At 43.9% G+C, this 21713-nt stretch overlaps 1 protein-coding gene across 1 annotated transcript; it reads right to left on the bottom strand.

The window, feature by feature from the left end:
* Positions 1-4429: 4429 nt before the first annotated feature.
* Positions 4430-6346, bottom strand: Tmem200a (transmembrane protein 200A). Its single transcript, XM_051164541.1, has one exon. The coding sequence runs from the start codon at positions 6332-6334 to the stop codon at positions 4859-4861; it is 1476 nt and encodes a 491-aa protein (XP_051020498.1). The 5' UTR covers positions 6335-6346; the 3' UTR covers positions 4430-4858.
* Between the last annotated feature and the right edge of the window lie 15367 nt (positions 6347-21713).

The following is a 21713-nucleotide window of genomic DNA, read 5'->3' as shown; positions in this document are numbered from 1 at the left end:
TCCTGAAGACACAGGATGGTAGAAAGTTAGACAACAGAATGTACTGGGGGGAGATGAAATATTCCATTCTGCACGAAAGCTCACTAAGCTCAGGAAATAAGGACCTCAAAGGTTTCAGGAAATCCCTGAAACTGACCAGATAACATTAGGCTCCTCCCCCTAAAGGATATAGAATCTCTAAGGTCTGTTCAGAGACTCTCAGACCAGCTGAGCTGCCTCAAAGTGAGAGATCACCCAAGCTGTCCTGAAGAAACAGAGAGCAGCTGAGCTAGCTAGCAGGGGCTCAGGCCAACTGAGCCACCTGGGATGGGCAGCCTCCACTCTGTTGGGTGGCCTGCAGGTTGTGTAGTATGCTCTAGATTTCTAGCTTTTGTAATCTGCCCGCCATGCTGTAGTGGGCTGTGGTGATGCAGCTGTTTTTAAGTCAGGTCTGCTCTTGTAAATAACCTCTCATCCATATTCTTAGAAATATAACCAGAATAAAACCCAGTGGGTCACTAGAACGGATCTTGGCAGTATCCTTAGTTTAATGTGCATCTTGTTCTCATTATATGGGATAAACAGCCATTTGTTTACTTTTGTTTACATTTGTTTACATTCTTGAAACAGTGTCATACAACAAACCTCATTATAGGTGACCTTGAAAGCTGCTGAAGAAACCCTCCAGTTGGGACAGATGGATTTGCAATAAATTATAATAAATGGATCAGATTCAAACATCACTCTTGTTCGGCTCTAGAACTCAGAAGCCATAATGTTTTCATTGGGTTAAAAAAAAATCAGCAGAGTCTACTCCTCTGGCAACTGATGGCAGTGTATCTGTTTACTTTGGTTTTGGTTTCTCCAGTCTTTCAAGCTGACAGTTTTTAAAAATAATATTTTATTTTTATTCTTTAAGAATCTTACACAATGTTAGCTGAGCATGGTGGTGCACACCTTTAATCCCAGCACTCGGGAGGCAGAGGCAGGTGAATCGCAGTGAGTTCAAGGCCAGCCTGGTCTACAAAGTGAGTCTAGGACACCCAAGGCTACACAGAGAAACCCTGTCTCAAAAAACCAAAAAAAAAAAAAAAAAAGAATCTTATACAATGTACTTTTTATGACATTCATCCCGACCTCTCTCAGATCCAGGGGGCTGACAGTTCTTGACACAAAGCTCCCCCTTTCCACCTTCAAGCTGGACCCTAAGCAGCACTGGCCACATCACCGCCTTCTTTGTGATTTCCCCACAGCTTCCCTCTTACAAGGGCCTTTGTTGCTGCACTATGTTCCCCTGAGTGGACCAAGATAATCTCCCCATCGCAAGATCTGTAACCCCATCACTGTCACCAGTGCATTTTGCCAAGTAATTTAACGATCACATATTCTGGGGGGGGGGGGGGGGGGGCAGGGACATGCCCCGGGGCTTGTTTATTCATCCTAGAGTTGGTGATATACTTGGCGTGGGGGCAGGTAGGGGATGAAGGCTGGAAAAGCTTTCAGAAACACTTCCATGTGCTAATAACCTTTAGATATTAATTTTCATTATGTTTTTGCCATGATACCCTTCCGGACCCTCTATAAAGGTCATCTCGTATACTCTACAAAATTCTGGGAGCAGGGCTAGCACTTGGCACATCGGCACACCTGACAGACCCTTGCCTGTTCCCAGTGAGAATGTTACAATGCCAGGCTTTATGCTCTCACAGCCTGGATGCCACGTGGGGGCCACTCTGCCCTAGTGCAGCACCGGTCGGTCCTCCCTGATGTGGTAAGCACAATCTGCTGCATAAACACAACGAGAACCAGTGGATCCTCAAGAGTGCAGAAACCTTAGGATTAGAAAGAATTAATAGTTCATGTTCTGACTCACCTTACGTCATAGTTGGAGAATACTTGATCTGACTGAAAATTAAGAAATAAGATGATAATTGGGATACTAAATGTCATTGCCGAGGCTGCTGAGGCCATACCCTGTTTTTTGTCTTCTGCTTTAGGCTAAGGATACACAGTCAACACTCTATGCACCATGTTATGGCTGACCCACATCCAATACCTTGCAGCTCAGATGATAGCCATGTTTGCAGAGAGATCATCTAAAGATAGAACTGAGGTTAAGTGAGGCCTATGGGGGAGGGGGGTAGAGAGCCCATCCAATTTAGCTTGTGTCCTATAAAAAGAGTCAACAGGGATTTATATATATATATATATATACATACATGCACAGAGAAAAGGACACAGAAGGACGTGGTGACAAGGCCACCACTCATAAGCCTTGCCTGACATAGGCCCCAGGAGAGACATGAAAAATGATCTCAAGACAAGAAACTATGAAAATAGCCCAAAAACACAAGTGGAGAGACTTTACTCTAACCTAACCTTGATCTTGGATTACTAACTCCCCCCCCCCCAAAAAAAAGTGTGGGAAAACTTCTATTGTTTGACCTATCCACTGCCTAGCTTTTTCTTTTTACACCACTGGAACACTTGAACACTGCCCTCAAGCTACAGGCATCGGAGACTACCTGGGCCGGAAGCAGCTTAGCTTGACCCACTTCTTGGGGTTTCTCATAGGGAGAAATTACAGCTCTAAATGATTTTTCAGCATTCATAAGAGCATGGCGTCATATGCAAAATATGAAGTAACTTGTCTTCCGGGTTGGAATGATGCCAAATTAACAAGGTAGAAGAATTGCCTCACACTAATAGTGATGCATGAGTCTGATTAATTTAAATGTGAAGACTATTTATCATTTAATAAGGTTAATTTGTCTAGCGAATAAAATCCTGGTGCTTTTTTTTTTTTTTTTTTTTTGATGAAGAATTGGCTAGGTGTGAGCCATTGCTTTTAGCTCCCAGTTGTTTTATTTAGCTGTTCCAAAAGGCACATGCTGCTCAATGCTTTTCATATTTCTGGATCACTTTAAAGGGAGAGACTTGCAAATTGTGTCTCATGTCACACCAGGCATGCTGAGAACTGCTGTGCTGAGGTATGGGAGTGCTGTCCACATTTCCATGCTGTATGTGGGGCTTGCTTCTTTACCTGGAAGTCAATACAAATGAGATGAAAATTATCACAAGATAACAAAGTATGAGAACAAGCTGATGAAAAGAGTGGCTGAGCACCTTTTTAACCTGACCGAAGCAGTGTTAGAAAGTCAGAGCACTCATGTACCATAATAGTAAATGCCATCAATAGAACCTAGCAAAAAATTGCAAACCAGTGTTTTAAGCAGAAATGTACATTTTATTTAAAAATAATAGCAAAGGTATGAAGAACACACACTTCTATGAATAAGACATTTATTAAATGTTTTGTAGTAAAATATTGAGCTCAGTCTGTTATAACACACAAGCTTGAGATTCTATGAAGCAGGGTGCCTCTCAAGAAGGAAGCTGTCTGTGTAAACTCAGGGTGGGATGCTAGGGTGCCACTCTTATGATTGTATCTTTTCTGCTCTTCCTGGCAACTGCAATAAGAGTGGTCAGAAATGTCTAGGCTTTGGGAAAAACCAGCAAAATTTCCTGAGTATTCCATTAGACTTTTTTTTTTTAAAGTAAGATTTTATTTTATGTGTATAAGTGCCTATGTGTGTTTGTGCAGCATACGCGTGCCTGGTGCCCACAGAGGCTGGAACAGATTGTTAGATCCCCTGTAATTAGAGGCACAGATGCATGCGAGCCACTGTGGTGTCAGGAACCATATCAGGGTTCTCTCTCCCAGAGCAGCAAATGCTTTTAACTGCCGAGACACCCTTCTAGGACCCCATTAAATAACTCTTCAACTGTGTTACCTTAGTGAAAAATGTCTGATGGAAACATTCATGTTAGTATTTAGGATCTTTGACACTTTAATATATTTGAGAACCACAACCCTAAAAATTTACTCAACCATGAGAAAATCTTTGGAGTTAGCAGAAGGTCTTCCAGCACAGGGTAAATCGCAAAGGCAGTTTATCAAGTGATAAGTTTTCTTTAACCACCAAAGTAGTGGTATGTGGAGATAGAAAAGAAATGCCAATGTTAGCTGATTATATATGGAAATAAGGATACGGGGGCGAGCAAATACTGGACAACAGCAGGTGGCTAGAAAAGGTAAAATGCTAGCAAATAGCATCTTCATTCCTCAGGAAGCATTCTGTGTGTGTGTGTCAAGACAAATTCTACAAACTACATTAGTTCTCTCACTTTTCACATCACTTGGCATAGAGATTTTCGATTCTGAGGCTCTGAAGTAACAACCGGTAGCTTTTGGCTATTTATCTCTAAACTATAGACTTCCCAGACACATTTCTCATTTTAATTAAAATATCACCCTAACAGAACTGATGTGGAAAAAAAATACATACTGCCCATGAAGAGTTCAGAATGAGATTCACAACACATGTAGGAGAAATCAGTTCTCTTTCTTTGTCACTAGGCAATCTTGTATTAACCCAGCGGATCACAGCTCAAGATTGCACTCACACTCATTTATAAATACTTCTATTGACTAATGGACCCGAATTTAACACTTCTGCCCACACTTTGGTACCCTACACTTTTCATACTGGCCGCTCCATTCCATGAAGATGATAATCGGTGACAGGATTAGAAAGTGAAGCCAAGTTCTTAACATGAATGCAGGTATTTTGTATTCACATCTACAAAAGAAACCATGCTTTCAAAGAGTGAGAAAACAGTATCCCACATGATAATAATCTACAGTACTGCCAGGAAGAGGAACCCATACACACAGCCATCTTCATTACAGAACTAACCAGCCACTTCTAACACACTACCGTTTGATTTTAAAAGGCTTACAACCAATGCTTTAAGAAGGAAAACACTGGTGAAAAAATAGTGCATATCTCCATGGGAAATGATCTATTTTTAAACACTAAAACCTTGTTTCCGAAGTTCCTCGCTTCAAGTTGTTACTCAAAAACTCATCGTGTTCAAAGCTCAGGTTGTTGTGAGATCTTGATATCATTAGAAGTTTCTCTTTATTCGTAAAGTCCTTTTTGATCGCTGTTTGGGGAACCAGAAGCCGGTCCATTGGATCCTCTTTGTTCTCCAATTTCATGTACCCTTTGCTGTTGCTCCGATCCAACCGAGGCCAACTGGGGTGCTTCCGTTGTTCTGCCTGCACAGTCAGGGTAGAAGGACCGCGGTCTAAGTCCAGGGATTTGGAGTGAGAAGTGAGCAAATGTAAGGAGGTGTTGGATCCAAACTGTCTTCTAGCAGCCCCAGGTGACAAGAGTTGTCCAGTCCCAGGTCCCAGGGCCACGGAGGACTTGTACTGACTCGATAGCGACTCCCCAACGGAATTGTTCCTGGGCAGTAATGTGCTGGCGGGCTGGAAGGACTCGCCACAGCTGGGCAGTGGGACCACAAGGGAGTCCATTGAAAGATTCCTGGACCTGCTTTTGAGGTTGTCTGCGACCTCAGTGATGCTGTCTATACTGGGCTCGTCAATGACACAGTTATTCAGTTTGATCACAGGCAGCGTAAAAGCACTGATGGATGACGACACGATCGATTTGGTGTCACATTTCTTAGAACTGCTGGCCTTGTCATCGGTTGTCTTGGATGGAGGTGGATAAAGGCCAAAGACAGAGACTGCACTGCCAGATAGCACAGGGGGCATGAGGTGCCCCGGGCTCTTATTTTCACTCAACATGAGCTCATCCTCCTCCACAGAGCTGTCCACCCGAAAGCTGTTCCGCATCCCTGAGAAAGAGGCCAAGGTGGTGGCAGCCAGCCTGGATGCACAGGGGCTGCCGTTCTGTTTTACCTCTGCGTCGCCCAGCAAGCCCGTGTACAGGCCGTTCGCTTGTTTCTGCTCCTTGAGTCTCAGCGTGTGGATGTCAATGACCGTGGAGTAGATATCCCTCATGTGGATAATTTTGGTTTCTTTGTCGCGGTTCTCGTGAAGGATGGCGTTGGCACAGATGAAGATGAAGATGCCGATGCCCATGGTGAACGGGCCAAGCATCTTCATCTTATCAGAGTGCAGATGCTGCTCAAAGAAGCGCACCACCACACCGCCCTGGTTCCGAACCACCTGCGTCTCATTGGTGGACAGCGTGGTCTCCGCGTCGATGAAATGCTCCTTCTGGGGCCAGTATCCAAGGACTGCCATGACGATTCCTATGATAGACACCAGCACTCCCAGAATGAGGAAAAAGCCAGATGGAGAATAAAGCCGGATTTTTCCACGAACCACCACGACGTCAGCTCGTGGGCGCCGTCTGACGGGTTTCTGGTCCTGGGGAGCAGGTAACGGGCTGAGGTTGATGTGTTGCTGGGACCTTGCAGAGTCCTGGCGCTTCAGGGCCGCCAGGCCGGTGATGACTCCACCAGTAGCTATCATAGCTTCTGCTTGTACTCTAAAAAGAAAGGAGACAGGTGATCCACAGGTGCGCCTGGGGAGGCTGGGAAGTTCAGTTTGAGGGCTGCTCACAGGGAACGTTGGCTGCTACTGTTCCACCTGATAAAGGCAGAGGAATAACTTTTAAATCCTCATAGTTTGGGAAGAGGTTATGTTCATTGACTTAATGTGAATTTGTGGAGCTTCCCCCTGCCCCCTTCTCAATATAATACACTGTGTCTCTCTTTTAGTATTAATGCTATGTGAGTTCAAGAAATATTTTTGGTTAAATAATTTTGTCACCAAATATGTTACGCTGTCTCTTGGTTGCAAGCCCCCACTACCCCCAGACACGCGCCATTGGCCTCAGTGTCACACTTGGCTTTGCAGTGGGGCCAATCCTCAGGCTTGGCCCTGTGCAGTGAACCTTCCTCCCTTTCTACTCCCCATTTCAACACGGCCTTAAATCATAGAGATTTCATGCCAAACGGCATCACAGTTCCACCTTCCTGTTACAATCCCATTCTTTCTAGATTTGTGCAGCATGTATTAACCACCACTGAGTAACCTCCCAACTTCTCTCCAGCATTTGTGGGTCCTCTTCCTGTGCCAGCTGGTTTACATGGAGTGAGCAGATTATTCTATGACACACCTCTGAAAGAGTATAACAGTAGAGAAAATAGTCCTTGCTAATGGCACATTAACCTGGGATTTCAGACCCCGTGGGTTTAATCTCCCTGGCCCCCTTTAATGTGCACACACCATTTCTCTTCCTCATGTATCCCGTATGCCATGTTGAGACTACGGAGAATGCTTCAGCCACCTGTGTATGCTGGTGCATGCCTTTGATCTCATCACTTGGGAGGCAGAGGCAGGCAAAACTCTGAGTTCAATGCCAGGGCTACACAAAGATACCCTGACTTGAAAACAATCAACAAAAGAACGTTCTGGCTGGACCGTCCAAATCTCCTAACTCCCGAGTCCTGGCTCAGAAGGTCCTTCTCTGACAGACTCCACTCTCATGTCTCACACAAGCTTCATTCCTCAGCTCATTTGAACAAGCCGTGTGTGTGTGTGTGTGTGTGTGTGTGTGTGTGTGTGTGTGTGTTTGTGTGTGTGTGTGTGTGCATGCCCAGGGTATGAATTCTCCATGCCTTATGGTCAATCCCATTTTAATTAACATTTTTATTATTCATTATAGTATCTTGCACACAGCCAGCATTCAAAAAATAGTTGCTAAAATGATGGCTAAAGAGCGAGGCAGCAACTGACTTACTACTACACTGACTTTCATACTTACACATATAAGCAAAGAGAATTAACACAGAGACAAAAAGCAACCTTTTGTAAGTTTGTAAAATTTATGTCTTATTTTATAATAAACAGTCCTCAAACAAAGGGTGCTTTAAGATTCTCTAGGTCTTTGAGAAGTTTCTGAAAGGGCATTCAACTTTATCTTCCAAGAAAGAGATCTCCTTTTGAATTCCTACTTATGGTTTCTGAATTGCTGTGCAATGGCAGGGTTGTGGATGGTATGTACTGTCTGAGTGAGCTGGCAAGGAGACACAGATTGCTGTGGAATTATAACCAGGATTAAGGTAGTTTAATGTTAAGAGAACAAACAAGGGCATAACCCATGGCTCTAGTCTATGAGATTTATCAAAGTATACATACTAAGCTTCAAGCCAATTGCAAACCTTGGCAGAAATAAAACACAGCATCAATCTGTTTTCTGGAATCCAAACCAGTTCCAAATATTCGAAGGAAATGCTTAGCTTAGCTTGCAGATTCCAGGCTTTTTTTTTTTTTTTTTTTTTTTTTTCTTTTTCTCCAGACAGGGTTTCTCTGTGTAGTCTTGGCTGTCCTGGACTTACTTTGTAGACCAGGCTGGCCTCAAACTCACAGTGATCTGATGGCATCTGCTTCCCTGAGTGCTGGGATTACAGGTGTGCGTCACCGTGCCTGACTTGGAAATCTTTTTGAATAGATATATTTGAGGAAGAAACGGAAACAAGGATGGATGATTTCTCCTTTGTTTAAAAGCAACTATAGCGAGCCACATTCCAAAGAGATGTCCAGGCCTTTACCACCTGTATACAGAAAGGTGGAGAGAAAGGAGGAAGGACTGGGTTTCCATGTGAGCAAGCAAAGTGAGCCTGGTAGGCTAAGAGGAAGAAGGAAGGAAGGAAGCCAATGTATGGAAACCCAGACCAAAGCTGGAGCAGTTCAGAAAGAGAGAGAGAGAGAGACAGAGAGAGAGAGATAGAGAGAGACACAGAGAGAGAGAGAGAGAGAGGGGGGACTTGGTTGTGGTAGGACTCTCATAACACCCAAAGCCATCTGCCTTGGTCAGGCCTAGCTACACAGGGCAACCGAGATCCCAGAACCAGCAAACCAAGGTTTGGTGGCAGTTCCCCCCCCCCCCCCCGGCCCCCTTAACTTGATTCAAAGCAATCACACACTGCACGATTCTGTATCACCACTCAGAGATTCAAAGTAGAGCCCAGGGGAAAAAAGCAAAGAAGCAAAATCAGTGACTGTTTCCTGGAGCTTGAAACCTAACAGAAGAGCTAATAGACCAGCAGTGAGCAGCTGGAGGTCACTCCAGAAAGAAAATCTCAATTAGGAAGGGCTTTGTGCCAGGGTGCTTATGAGAGGCAGTGTTTTCACATTTATCGTGGTGAGAAATCCAGTTAGCATCAATTCAAATGAGGTGGAGGGAAAGCCAGTAAGCTAAAGAACGGGAGTGTGGCCTTCCCTTTGGCCAGCGGCTCTCAACCTTCCTAATGCAATGGCCCTTTAAGATTTAACCATCAGAGATTTAGACCGTTATTATCTTGGCAGGAAGCATGGCAGGACACAGGCAGAAATGATGCAGGATAAGTAGCTGAGTCTAGATCCACAGGCAGCAGGGAAAGTCCTGGCTTGGACTTCTGAAATCTCAAAGGCCCATTTCCAGTGACACTCTTCCTCCAACAAGGCCACGCCCACTCCAACAAGGCCACACCCACTCCAGCAAGGCCACACCTCCTAATCCCCCTCAAGTAGTGCAACTCACTGATGACTAAGTATTCAAATATTTGAGCCTACGGGAGCTATCCTGTTCAAACCACCACAAGGAACGAGCTGTCATAGTCTTGTTTTTTGACGACATGCCTCTGCCAGGCTATGAGGCTTTACCAGGTACAGGCCCCTTTCCCTTGAACTCCTCAGCTCTAGAAATGTAAGCAATCCATTTTTGTATAAACTATCTAGACTCTTTACTGAAATAATGCAGAAGAGATTTGGACAAAGGGGCACAAATTACAGTTCTGAGGGGGGTCCATCCTGACAACCTAATGCCCTCCTCAAGGCTCTCTTTCCTGAGACTGTTGCCTTAGGTGTTGATGGTCAATGTGTGAATTTGATAGCCAAGTGACTATTCACTCAAGTGGTCCATAAATAGAGAATATAGATGAGAAAAACTGACTGAGATCTGTGGTGAGGACTGGAAATCTAAAAATCTATGTTCTCTTCACTCTGTCTTGCTGCCACTAACTCCATGCTAGAAAAGGAGAAAGGAAACAATGAAAACAGAAAAACTCTCACCTGTCCTACCCCTACCCCCAGCATCCTGATTTTTCTTTCCATATGCCACCCAGGCATCACCTGTGGTGTTTCTCTAAAAGATTCATAAAAAATACGTCCCTTGGTGCTAAAGGAGTTCGTGTTTCCAGCATTAGAGAATTCTATCTTTTTACGAGTGGAGGGGGGTGTCTTGCCATCCTTCCACAGGCATTCCTTCATACCTTCTCATTCCTTCCTTTCAGAGAACTATTGAATGGATTCTACTCATAGGTGGGGAGAATAAAAAACAACAAAAAACAAACAAACAAACAAAACCAAACAAAACAAAAAAGCCAAACTCAGCCAAAATGATGTTTTCAAAAAGGCTACAGGTTAGAAAATTTCACAAGAGGCTTGATGTGCAGGATCCTGTAAATTATGGGATGGCACACTTTAGTGCTAATGTGGATGGTGAATTGGCTCTGGGGAAACATGGCTTATTTGCTGTGTAGATGACATTGGGTCCTTCAGTGGCCTTGGCAGGTGTGTTGCTTGTGGTTCTGGGAGTCTTCCTCAAGCTGTGAGAAACGAAGTGAAGGCACTCGTGTTCAGATGACCATCTGTCTTCAGCTTTTCTTTCTGGTCTATAGGACTGTCACTAGTGTGTGCTGCATTGTCCAGGCCTAATACTAATAAACATGACCTTAAGTCTTAATAATTATTAGCATCTCTCTTTGCAGTGTTGCTCCACAACTCATGGTAGCCATGGTGCTGAGGGCAGCTGCTGTAGGTAGCTGTGCTTTGGTGAGGGGTGAAAAGCAAAGTCTGTGGTTGTAAGTGCTTCATCTCTCAGCTGGGACATTTCTGCTGACCTCCTGCATGCTGGTAAGTTAGTGATTTCCATAGCAATGGCTTCATTTTCACAGTTCAAGCCACCTTCCTGTGGAGTGGGGAATGTGACAGTTATTGTTGAGAGATTGTCCAGATTTGAAGAGCTGGGTTATGCGATGGGAGCATATTTCTACTTTAGGGAAAACAGGTTTCTAATGCCTTCTGTTCCTGCCAAATACGTCTCCCACTGGGTCCCAGCAGGGTGTTTTCTGAGATCATTATGGAGCTGCTACTTGGCCTTCTGGAGATTTCTGTGTTCCAGAGCTTCATGGCTTTCAGTCCTTGGAGAGTGTTTGTTCCATGCCATTGTTACACAGCTCATAATTGGTTCATGCCTGTACTTCGTAGTTTGTCAGGCTGGCGGGTTTTGCAGAGGCATTGCTGACAAAAGAACGCATATAGATTTCAGGCGCCTAAGAAGGCTGCAGTGTCTGGAGACTCAAGATGTGCTTGATCACAATTGTTACATTTCCATGTAGTGACTTGAGTGTCCATCTGCCAATCCTCTAGAGGCTGTGCTCTGTTTCCCTTCAAGTGTTTCATGTGGCTGTAGGTCTTTACCCTACACCGAGCAGTAAGAAGGGCAGTGAAGGTCTTGAGAATATGCAAGGCTTGTTGACACAGAACTAACATTTTGCAGATTTTCATATCATATCACTGTACAGCTTCTTCTCTAAGTTTAAGCTTCCTCTTCCTCATGATTCTCTCTCTTTTTTATTCCCTAGTAACCCAACAGCGTCAGAACGGTGCCAGCAGAACCTTCCAACTGCAGGTCCAGGTTTCCTGCCTCATCACTCCTTACACTATACATTCAACATAATTTTGTAAATCTGAAGCAACAGAATTAATTAGAAAGAAAGGCAAGGCCTCACATAAACTCATCTCTTCTTTGCAAGCAATGGGTTTATGTCGCAGAATGCAGAAGAAAGACCCAGGCTTCTTGATTCCCTGACCATTAATAAGCATACTTGAATAATTAGCCAAACTATGACTTACTTGTATGTGTGTGCACATGTGTGTGTGTGTGAGTGTGTGTGTAGGTGTATGCCATGGTATGTATGTGGAGGTTAGAGGACAACCTGCAGGATTTAGTTCTCTCCTTCCTCCATGTAGGGCCTGAGGATGTTCATGCCATGATATAGCAAGGGCATGGACCACTCATTATCTTGTTTCAGCACCCACATGCAAAACCGCTAAGGCACTCATGAGAAGAGGGCTTCCACTCCACTCTATCATGTTCTGAACTTAGTCTGACTGAACTGCTAGTCACCCATAGGAACTTCCTCTTTCAACTCTGGTAAGGATATAGATTTGAAAACATTTCTCAAAGTTGGAAATGTCTCCACAGGGAAGAAAGTCCTCAAACTATTGTAGCTCGAACAGAAAATATTTCCATCTGTCACATTTGTGAATACCACATGGAATTTTGTGTAATGTTTTGTTTGGTCCTGAAGGCATAGATTAATTTTTACTTCCCTTGGGCAGTTAGTCTTGCATTCTGGCAGTTTCTAAGCCCTAAACAAGGGTAAAAATCCCAATATATGAATAGAACAGTGTCAATTATATTGAAAATAATAGGAATACTTCAAGTGAGAAGGATGATGGAAATCTTAGGGTAAGGATGAATCAGATTCTGTGTCCAAAGAAAGCTCTTGCTGATGTGCCAAGCTTCTTTCAGCTGCCACCACCTCTTAGAAGGCCCCCCGATTCCTCCAGAGGCGTGGAAGAACAGATGCTGCCATCTCCGATGGCAGTTCACTTCATTTTAATTATTTACTTTGACTCCTTCTCCACAAGACTTCTTATCCCCTCATGGGAAACTGGTCTTTATTAACTTTGTGTCCTTGTTGCTAGTCACATTTCAATCATATTTGAGAATCACTCAGTCAGTTCCTATCAGTCTATGAGGCCCTCAGGTAACATGGGAAAAAAAACACAGAAAGACAAATAGAAAGGCAAGAAACAACATTGGACCATGAATCTGAGAGCTTACATCCCAACCCTATTACTGGTAATCTACTGTTGGACTGAGACAGCACACCTGGTCCTTAGTTTACTGAAAAGAATGTTTGTGTTGATAAACTTCTAAAGTCTCTCAATTCTGAGAGTCTGATGAATTGTGATTGACTGCATTGTGTGTGTATGAACCACACATGCTGCGTAGTACCATGGCCTGTTCAGAATGGTAGATCAACGTGGTCATAAAGGAACCAAAACAGATGTCTGGAAGCACGGGAGAACTGGACACTGGTGTGGATTAGTGCTGTGAAAGCATCCAGAACATGCTTTGCATATATATATATATATATGTGTGTGTGTGTGTGTGTGTGTGTGTGTGTATGCTTTGCCTATATATATACATATATGTATATGTATGTATGTGTATGTGTATATGTATATATAGGAGTGGGGGTGTTGAAGCACAAGAGAGCTTTTAAAATGATTAGACAAGACCAGAAAAGGATAAGCACAGGGATGAGAGTGCCTTCTGTGTGGTGCAGTGTAGCACATGGAATGGAATGTAGAAGTCCCAATAGAGGCAAAATGAACCTCTGTCTGGAAAAAGTGGAACAAATCCAAGATAAGACATCAAAAAAATATAAGGACTTGAATAACCACGAGAGTCCACCTGTCACCTGTCTCCTCAGTGAGAAAAGTAGCCAATGAGATTGTGTGTCAATGCATACATTCTGATGTCTCTGATGAATGCTAGACTCTCAGAAGATGGGAGAGCTGTGGAGGTGGCCCGTCACCGTCTTGGCTGCCTGAGGAGGATGGAGGTGTATTTTGTAAAGTTTACACTGATAATATTGATGCCTGTTGCTAATAAGATGGCGGCTAGTTTAGGAGTACTAGGAATGGGAAAAATGAATGATCCATGGGTAGCCATAACTTAATCTATGCTATTTTGTACCAGAATATATGTGCATACGTATTTCCGGGCAGTCTCTTCTGAATGCTTTCACAAATGCAGCACCGCGTGTGCGTTTCTGTGAACTGCATCAAGAAGTAGCCAAACTGAGCAGCAGCGCCCGCCAGAGAGGAGGCCTCCCATAGAATCACACAATGCTTTGCTCTATGTAGCCTTCGGCTCCCCTGTATTTACAGCTTTCGGAAGTTTGACTCACAATATTTGCAGGTGAATATAAACCCGGAAGAACAACCGAGTTTTGGAAGACGTTCTCTGAAGCCAAAGAAATTACATAAAAATTCTATGCTCGAGTCAACATGACATTCAGTGTGTCCTAACATGCTCCATTTGGATATTTGAAGACGCGCCATTTTTGTTTTTATTGTCACCTTGACAAAATACTCAGGAAAATAAACTGAAGGCCGAGAAGGCTTATTTTGGCTCACAGTTCATAGGTGCCTTCCATCATGGTGACAGGAAAGGGAGGCGACTGCTCGCAGCCCAGCTGCTACCAGGAAGCAGAGCACAAGGAATGCTGGTTCTCAGCTTGCTTTACTCTCATGGTTCATTTTCCAGCCTCAGCCCATAGGGTGGTTCTATGGATCACTTGGGGTAGGTAACTGTACCTCAGTGAACTCCCTCACAAACAGGCATGGAGGTTAGTCTCCTAGGTGACCCTGGAATAGGTCCTGTCATGATGCCAATATTAGTCATCATAGAGGAAGTGAGACCCAGTGTGATTCTGACAAGAACAGTTGAGGGGCAAAAAGAGGGAATGGTCTGTTGAGGCCACCTCTTGATGCTGAAGGGAATCCACACAAGTGTAAGAGGCTTTTCTTGGGTTTTGATTTGGGAAGTACAGTGACTCCCTCCACAGGCATAGTTATGAGAAAACAAAATCCTTTAAATAATATAGGACACAAAATCAGGGTAAGAAAAAAAGACATGGGTGAAATTTGTTCTCAGATGAAAGTACACCTGGAAGGCTGGACCCCACGGCATAAAGACATCAGCTCTGCACAACTCTGGCAGTTTACCTAAGCTCTCCGTAAAGCAATCTTTCAAAAAGTTGTTCAAGGTTGGACACGGCGTACCTGCCTTTAACCTTAGCACTCAGATGCCAGAATCTGACAGATCTCTGAGTTTGTGGCTAGCTGAGTATAGAGGGCAAGTGTCAGGACAGCTGGGAACACACAGAGATGCCCTATCTGAGACAACAGACAAACAACATGTGTTTAAGTGTAGGATGGAGGGCATGCAGACTTTCATCTTAAGCAAGGAAAGAGTTAAGCTGGTCTGACATTTGCTGAACACCAAGGGTCTGTTGGCATTGTAGTTTAAAGATGGGGACACCTGTAGATCTGTTCAGAGTTTCTGTTTCTCTAGTGGACATGGACCAGGCTCTAGCATCCTCTTGCAGTCTGCCCCCCTCCACCACCCACTACATCCATCTACTGGTTGACACTGGTTTTTCTAAAATAACATCTCTGGTATTCATGTCTTAGGGTTCCTCCTTTGTAGAGCTCTATGGGAGTGAAGCATTCAAGAAAGGCGTTTGCCATGTCCCAAGGTCCAGCTTTCCCTTCCCTTCTAGTTTTCGTATTGGCTGTCTATTGGCTGACACAACAGCAGGAAGCTGTGAACCAAAGGCAGTGGTTCTCAACATATGGGTCACGACCCCTTTGGCAACCCTCTGTCTCTAAAACTATTTACATTACAATTCATAGCAGTAGCCAAACTACAGTTGTAAAGTAGCAACAAAACTAATTTACGGTTAGGGGTCAGTACAACCCGAGGAGCTGTATTAAAAAGCCTCAGCATTAGGGAGGGGGAGAACCACTGCTTTGTATAACGATGCATATTCCTAAAGATTAACCAGATCTCCCTTCACATTTCTCATTTTTCACTCTTCTGGCTAAATTTCATGCTTTCACCCAAGTCTCCAGGTGGATAATTGGAACGTCGTGGAAACTCTCTTGGGATGGTGGACTCCAGCAAGAAAGGACTATCCCAGATGTGTCCAGAAATTCTTTCTTTCTGGAGCCCATCATTAGTATTAGGAAGTCACCATTTAAATAATTGGTACATTGGTCTCAGATGTAAATACTAGTTTAGTCAAATATATTTCACCTTTGTCTTAGTAAGCCCCCAAAATGACCCTTTATGGGCCAGGTGAGATGGCTCAGCTGTTATAAGCACTTACTGCTACTGCAGAGGACCTGGGCTGGGTTTCAAACACCCACAAGGCATCTCACGACCATTCCTAATGTCAGATCCACTAGTTCTGGCATCTTCTAGCCTCCGTGGACATCAGGCACACAGGCAAAAACACTCATACACAGAAGTAAAATTAAATGTAAAAAAGCAATGACCTTCTAAGCAATGGCTAGTTCTCAAATTATCTGAAGGAAGGGGGTTCCTAGCCCAGGTCTCTGGGTGAGCTGGCAGGGCCGAGGGGGAGCCATGAAGGAAACTGACCTCCCTTTCCAGCAAAGCCAGGAGGTTTTACCATTGAAAATGGCTTGGAGATGTCTGATAGAAAGTTGTGACTCTGCCGTCTAAGCCCTGGCCATTCTTAATACAGACGGCCAATTCGGACGGTGTTCACGGCTTGTTCTCTCTGTATTCCTTGTTCCAGAAACTTTTCTCTTCCCTCCTGCTTCTCTTCCTCCCTGTTAGGAAGACAAATGCTCTCCTTTTCCATCCTCAAAGGCCATTGCTTTCTTCTGACAGTTTTTCTTCCGTCATTACACTGAGAACACTTTGCCCTACAGGATTTCAGAGGATGGCGGATTGTACGGCAGAAGCAGGGTATGTGTACTGAAGTATATGTTAAACACAGAAGTGAAGAAGTTCTGCAAGAATTAGGAATACAGATTTCAAAAAGAAGAGAGTCCTCATTACTTAAACAAACAAAAAAAGGCCAGACTTTTTACATGTGTGTATGTGTGTACATGTCCATGTGTCTGAGTGTATTAAGTTTGCTTCTTGTTATGTATTTTATTTTAACTGCATATAAATACATTCCAGTGCAAAAGCCACGGAAGCCTAAGCAGGCAGGTCAGTCAGCACCGATTCGTTTTGAGGCACAGCTAACTCTGGAGTGATACTGTGTGTATAGACCGTGGAGACTTGTACCAGTGGCTACCAAAATAAAATTATACAACCACCTGTAGTTCTTTGGTATAAACAGATGTCAGTAACAACTTTTCTGTGCTCATGTGAGGAATTCATGAGCCTATTTGTGAATAAGCCAAAAATTCAATTAATCAATGACTACAAATACAACCTGGATGTAAAAACTGATAAGTATTTAATCAAGGAGTATACACAAACCAAAACCCCATCATTATAACCTGACTAGTGTTTGATTTTGATGGAAAAATCCTGATTGAAGGCATGTTTATGAGCAGCTTGGGCTTCCTTTGGGCTGTCTCTGACATGGACTCCGCTGCCTGCTTTTTGATCACTTCCCCTCATAGAGCTGCCTTGCCAGGCCACGGAGGAAGAGGACAAGCTCAGTCCTGATGCAACTTGATGAGCTGGGGTGCGTGGGTAGGGGGCTCCCCTTTTCTGAAGAATAGGGAAGGAGGGATAGAAGAGGGAGAGTGGGACTGGGAGGAAAGGAAGGAGAGGGTTACGACTGAGATGTAAAGTGAATAAATAAATTAACGAAGGAAAAGAAAAACTTGAGTTGGAGTGAGTTGAATTTGTAGGGTTGCTTTCTGTTGGACTAAATGCATTCTAATAAACTGTAAGGATTAAAAAAAAAAAAAAAAAAAAAAACACCTTTTGTCGATCCAGCTGAAATTAAGCCAACAAAAAGTTTGGAATGGGGGTGCGAGTTCTGGCCATCTTGTCACCCCACCCAGCCAGCAACTCTTCACAGATACCTCACTCACAGCAGTGACTCATCCGTGGGTCCCTGCATGAAAAAGTTCTGAAGCACAGCAAGGAAGAAATGAGAGGAAGCGGAACGGGCTTGCTTTCAACGCATGACATTAAATAAGAATTAGACTTGGCTCCATCATCTCTAAGGAGATGAGTACAAATGAGTCGAATTGAAGGACCTTCTCTGCAGGCCCAGATCAGACTGCCTGTCCTGAGGAAGCAGCTGCACGCACCGGGAGAAAATGGTTCCAAACTGAGAGTGTTCTCATAAAGAAGCCTGTTTCTCCCTGCCATTCAAAGGGCAAGTGGCGGACATAACACTGAGGGCTGAGCTGGGGAGGCCAACCAAGAGTCCCTGGATTTGTCTTGTGACGGAGAGCAGAGGAGGCCAACCGACCCGTTGAAGGGTGGCTTACGCCTATTTGCTTACTCGGAACACTGTTAGACTTTGACACAGCAGTCCCCATTATCTTCTTCTTAGCGGCAGAAAGTAATCTGTTCCCTCGCTTCCTCGAGGGCGCATGCGTGCTAGGTGAGCGCTCTACCATTGAGCCACATCCAGCTCCTCTTTCTCCCTGAGACAGGGCCTAAGGTGTCCAATCTAGCCCTGAACTGTGCCAGCAGGCTTTAAACTTGTGATTCTCCTGTCTCGGTCTCCCTAGTCGCTGGGATCCCAGGTGTGAAACCAGCCTTAAGGCATACTCGCGCAGATGCAGGCGATGCTCACATGCATAGAATTGCCTCTGTGCATGTCTGCTTACTTTGTTTGCCTAGCGATTTTAGCCCTTTCTATATTTTTTTCTGCTCTTAGATCTCCGCCTCAACCCTGGACTGTTTTTGTTCTTAAATTAGCAGACATACCTAATTTTGCAAGGAGGCGCAAGGTTGATTAATTTTACTGTTACTGCCTAGGTTCCAGCATTCTTTTTCCCCTTCCTTATGTAATTGCAATCCTCAAGTGGAAAGAAATAAAGGCCGTTCAGGTTCCTTGCAAATAGGTCCACAGCACAGCTATACACGCGAAAGCATGTTCACCTAATTGGCAGTCCTGACGGTAAGCATAAGCACTGTTAATACGTCATTGTTGCCTTCTGCATCCGGTCTGCACATATCCACACAGGCTCTGAGGCGCTTAGACCCAGGATAGTATCTGTCCTAACATTTCAAGCAATGTGCTATGAGTCTTTTTCTCATTAGCCTGCACTACTACTCCTTTAAAGTTGCATAACAGTCTTCCGCTCAGGAACGGCATGACTGAGTTGACCACACTCCTTCCGTCACCATCACTGGGTCTTTTCTGTCTCCAGTTTTTCCATCACCACACGGAATGTCCTCACATGTCGTTTTATATACACCTGGGCAACTCTTTCTTACATGCATTTATTTTGTGTGCACGCGTGTTGAAGGTGGGGTGCACAGATGCCACAGTGCACATGTGCTGGTCATATCAGAGGACAATTTGCAGTAGCCAATTCCCCCCTTGCACTCTGTGGATCCAGCAATGGAACTCCAGTTGCCAGGCTTCCCAACAAGCCGCTTCATGCACTGATCCATCTTTCCAGCTCGAGAGTTTTCCCTTGGCTAATAATTATTAGTATGTAATAACTAGACTAATGACTTCATTGTGGTATTGCGGTTCTGCACACCCAAAGCCTGGATTACGTCTCTCCCTAACACAATCTTGCACTCCCCTGCCCCCCCCTTTCCCCTAGTCTCTTCCCTAATTGTCTCCTACGGTCATGTCACCCTTGTTTGCTTGACTGTTTCCATATATGAGGGAAAACATGAGATACTTCTTCCAGACACAATGGCCTCCAGTGTCATAATTCTTTGTTTTTTGGGCTTTTTTTTTTTTTTTTAATGGAAATGATACAATCCATTCTTTTTATGGCTGAGTACTACTCCATTGTGTATATGCACTATTTTTTATTAACCCACTCACCTGCTGGCAGTTGTCCCTATCTTTCTAAAGGAGATGCTAAGGGAGTGAAACTGGCAGAGGAGTAAGGCAACGCACATGTTGACTTGTGCAGGTCATTCTCAAATTAACCTAAACACCCGCCATTTCCTCTTCTCATTATACAGAATAAAAGTATGTTTCTTTAAATCTCACCAGCAGTGCCGCCTTCTCTCTCTTTTCTGTGTGTGTGTGTGTGTGTGTGTGTGTTCCTCTCCTTCTCCCTCTCCCTTCGTCTCTCTCTCTCTCCCTCCCCTTGCTTCCCCCTCCCCCTTCCCTTTCTCCTACCCTCCCCCCCCCACATTAGTCAGTAAGTTGTGCTTCAGAGTGGTCCTAGTTTGCATCACCTTGCATCACTCTTTTCAGTTGTGTTAGACGTTGCTATTTTTCTGCTATGGAGCAGCTATTAATGCCCATGTCTGCGTTTCTCTTTGATTGCTACCTCATTACCAGTGCAGCAAGCCTTCTCAAGTGTACTCCCTACACTTGTACAATTGTAATGAGCATGTGTGGTGCTTTTAGCAATGCAGTATTATTAGTGTTATTGCTGTGGGAGGCTTCCCTTGGAAATGATTTTACTGCTAAACATTCTTTTGCACTTTTCCATATTCCTGGTATTTTCTTCTTTTCAGCTAATATACCTAACAGACAATTCCCAATAACACCAGGGAGGGAAATATCTACCTGTAGCAAATGCTTCCAGAAAGAAGAGACATGGGGCTTGAATGCAGCTCAATTAAGAGATCACTTGCTTAGCATGGGCAATAGCGTAGGTCCCATCCCCAGCTATTGCTCATATGAACACTTGCACTCCTAACACTGGAATGGTGAGGGCAGGAGGAACTGAAAGTCAGGCACATCCTCAACTACATAGCAAATCTGGAGCCAACCCATGCTACATGGCACCTGCCTCAAAAAACAAAACAAAAACAAATTTGAAAGATGTAGCCCTAAGCGTCTCTGAGTTGCCTCACTCAGTGCCGTGCCCTCAAAGAGTGGTGACAGCTGCTGAGGAGGACAAAATGAGTTGAGCTTCTGATCCTTATTTTGTGTCTGTGGAATTATCCAATCTGCATGCGAGGGACTATACAATATTCTCAAACAACAAACACATGGTGCCATTGAGTGGCTCGAGGATGCTACCATAGAAAGCCATGTGATGGTGACACCAGAGGACCTGTTCAGTGTCCTATGCATCTAGGGGACAGAGGCACAGTTTCCAGAGCTGATCTCTTTATTGCCATAGTTTGGATCATCTGTCACCAAAGCTAAGGATATTAAAAAGTGGCTCCTATCACCTCAAACCCACTGGTGATATGTTTATACCCAATCAACTTAGAGATTTTTTTTGTTAAAAATCTTATTTATTTAGCCTGTGTACACACACACACACACACACACACACACACACACACACACACACACCTGAAGAACACAAGCAGATTATGCTCAGCTGCTTGTATCCTAACACAAATGCCCCTACTGTAACTACTGACACCCTCGGTATGTTTATAGAGAAAATAACCAGATAACACAATTGGAAGTGTTCTTTCTAAGAGTTAACTAAATGTGATTTTAATCCTGATGATCTATTTTCTAAAGTCCCAAATAGATCACTTAAAATGTAGCCTTCCCGGTTCATGTACATCTTTCCTTTCAGAGTCAAATTACTTTGTTGTTAGATCAAAATCAGCTTAAGAGTTACAGCCTAAATGTAAAATGAACTTACAGCTTGGACCAATCAACTGATTGACACAGTTCTTTGTATAAACTGGGTACTTTATGGCTGAAACAACGCTTGCTTGCAATTTCCAAAAGGCAAACTGACTACTTAGATACCAGGAGCATAAACCCAGTCGTGCGCATGTTTTCAAGTAGTTGTCTGAATGAATCCAAATGTCTTTGCTACAAATGAACCAACTCTTCACTATTTTGTACAAACACAGACTTTAAAAGATGCTTTGGTGACCCCTTGGCTTCTTCTGTCTGTTCTTCTGGAGTACGGCCCTCCCTACAATGTCACAAGCTAATGGGAAATTTCATCCCAATATAATGCTGTGATGCTACTGACATGTATGTGGTCCCATTGCTGATCACTAGTTAGCACATGGCTATATACACAATTTCATTAGAAAACAACACAACAACAAAAAAAGCTAAGCAAAACCAGGACCTGAAAAAGAAAT

Source organism: Acomys russatus, chromosome 21 (genome assembly GCF_903995435.1).
Source record: "Acomys russatus chromosome 21, mAcoRus1.1, whole genome shotgun sequence".
Lineage (NCBI taxonomy): Eukaryota > Metazoa > Chordata > Mammalia > Rodentia > Muridae > Acomys > Acomys russatus.
This window is presented reverse-complemented; position numbering and strand designations above follow the sequence as displayed.

What these genes read in the sequence shown, in the direction of transcription:
- Tmem200a (XM_051164541.1), bottom strand. Translation starts at nt 6,334, where the DNA reads ATGATAGCTACTGGTGGAGTCATCACCGGCCTGGCGGCCCTGAAGCGC.